Raw genomic sequence first — 1150 nt, 5'->3', positions numbered from 1 at the left:
CAAATCTCCACCAGTTCCAACTTTTACTTTTTATTGTAGTCCTACTCATGTACATTACATGTGTTTTTGGATACTTAACAATAATTTCCCTAATTATGTGGGACTTGTGTCTTCATGCGCCTATGTACTTTTTTATCAGTAATTTTGCTTTTTCAGAAATTATTTACGTTTCTATTATTATTCCACCATTCTTACACATTCTTGTTGCTACCAACAATAGGATATCATATGTTGGCTGCTTTGTGCAAATGTATACTGCTAATACAATGGGAGTCGTGGAATGTCTTCTCCTGGTTGTTATGGCTTTTGATCGAGACTTGGCCATTAACAGTCCTTTTCATTATTTTAACATTATGAGCACGCAAAAAATTAAACTCGCAGTAAGTTCTTGGATTGGAGGATTTGTCTTTGCCGCTATCCCTGCAATATTTACGGCTCGCCTAAAATTTTGTGGTCATAATGAGATCGACCATTTCTTTTGTGATTTGACACCTCTGCAAAATGCGGCTTGCTCTGATTCTGTAGTTAGCAGGCTAGCTACAAACATAGTAGCCCTTGTTGCTGTAATGTTCCCATTCCTCGTTATTATAGGGTTTTACTTGCACATTATAGTCACCATCTCCAAAATTAAAAGTGTGGAAGGAAAACACAAGGCTTTCTCCACCTGCTCTTCCCATCTCATTGTAGCCAGTCTGTTCTTTTTCACAACAATTGTTGTGTATGGCAGACCATATCGCAGTCAGTATGACAAATTTCTCGCTCTTATATACACAGTAGTCACACCATTGTTAAATCCATTTATTTACGCACTGAGAAACAGGGATGTGAAAAGTGCTTTCTTTAAGTTGGTTGCTTATGTAAATCCATTGATAAAAAGTTCAGAAATAATTTAACGCATGCCATGAGACATTGCTATTTCGGAAAATCATAAACATTTGCAGAACAATGTCTTCAAATTTGTAAATGATAAATGGCAAACACTATTATTATTTCTTCGTTTTCTTTCTTTCTTGTCCTTCCTTTGCCTTACTTCATCACTCATCTTTCTTATGTCTCCTTTCCCTTGTCTTCCTTCTTTCTTTTTACTTCGTTTTCCCTCTTCCTTCTTTTTTCTTGGTTTTCTTTTTTGCTTCCTCATTATACTTCTTCT

At 35.8% G+C, this 1150-nt stretch overlaps 1 protein-coding gene across 1 annotated transcript; it reads left to right on the top strand.

Moving 5' to 3' along the window:
- Positions 1 to 266: 266 nt before the first annotated feature.
- On the top strand, positions 267 to 893 carry LOC146049496 (olfactory receptor 10A2-like). Its single transcript, XM_083166042.1, has one exon. The coding sequence runs from the start codon at positions 267 to 269 to the stop codon at positions 891 to 893; it is 627 nt and encodes a 208-aa protein (XP_083022168.1).
- Positions 894 to 1150: the final 257 nt, after the last annotated feature.

Source organism: Crinia signifera, chromosome 12 (assembly GCF_055691185.1).
Source record: "Crinia signifera chromosome 12, ASM5569118v1, whole genome shotgun sequence".
In the NCBI taxonomy this organism is placed as follows: Eukaryota; Metazoa; Chordata; class Amphibia; order Anura; family Myobatrachidae; genus Crinia; species Crinia signifera.
The sequence above is the reverse complement of the archived record's forward strand: the minus strand, read 5'-3'. Positions and strand labels throughout refer to the sequence as shown.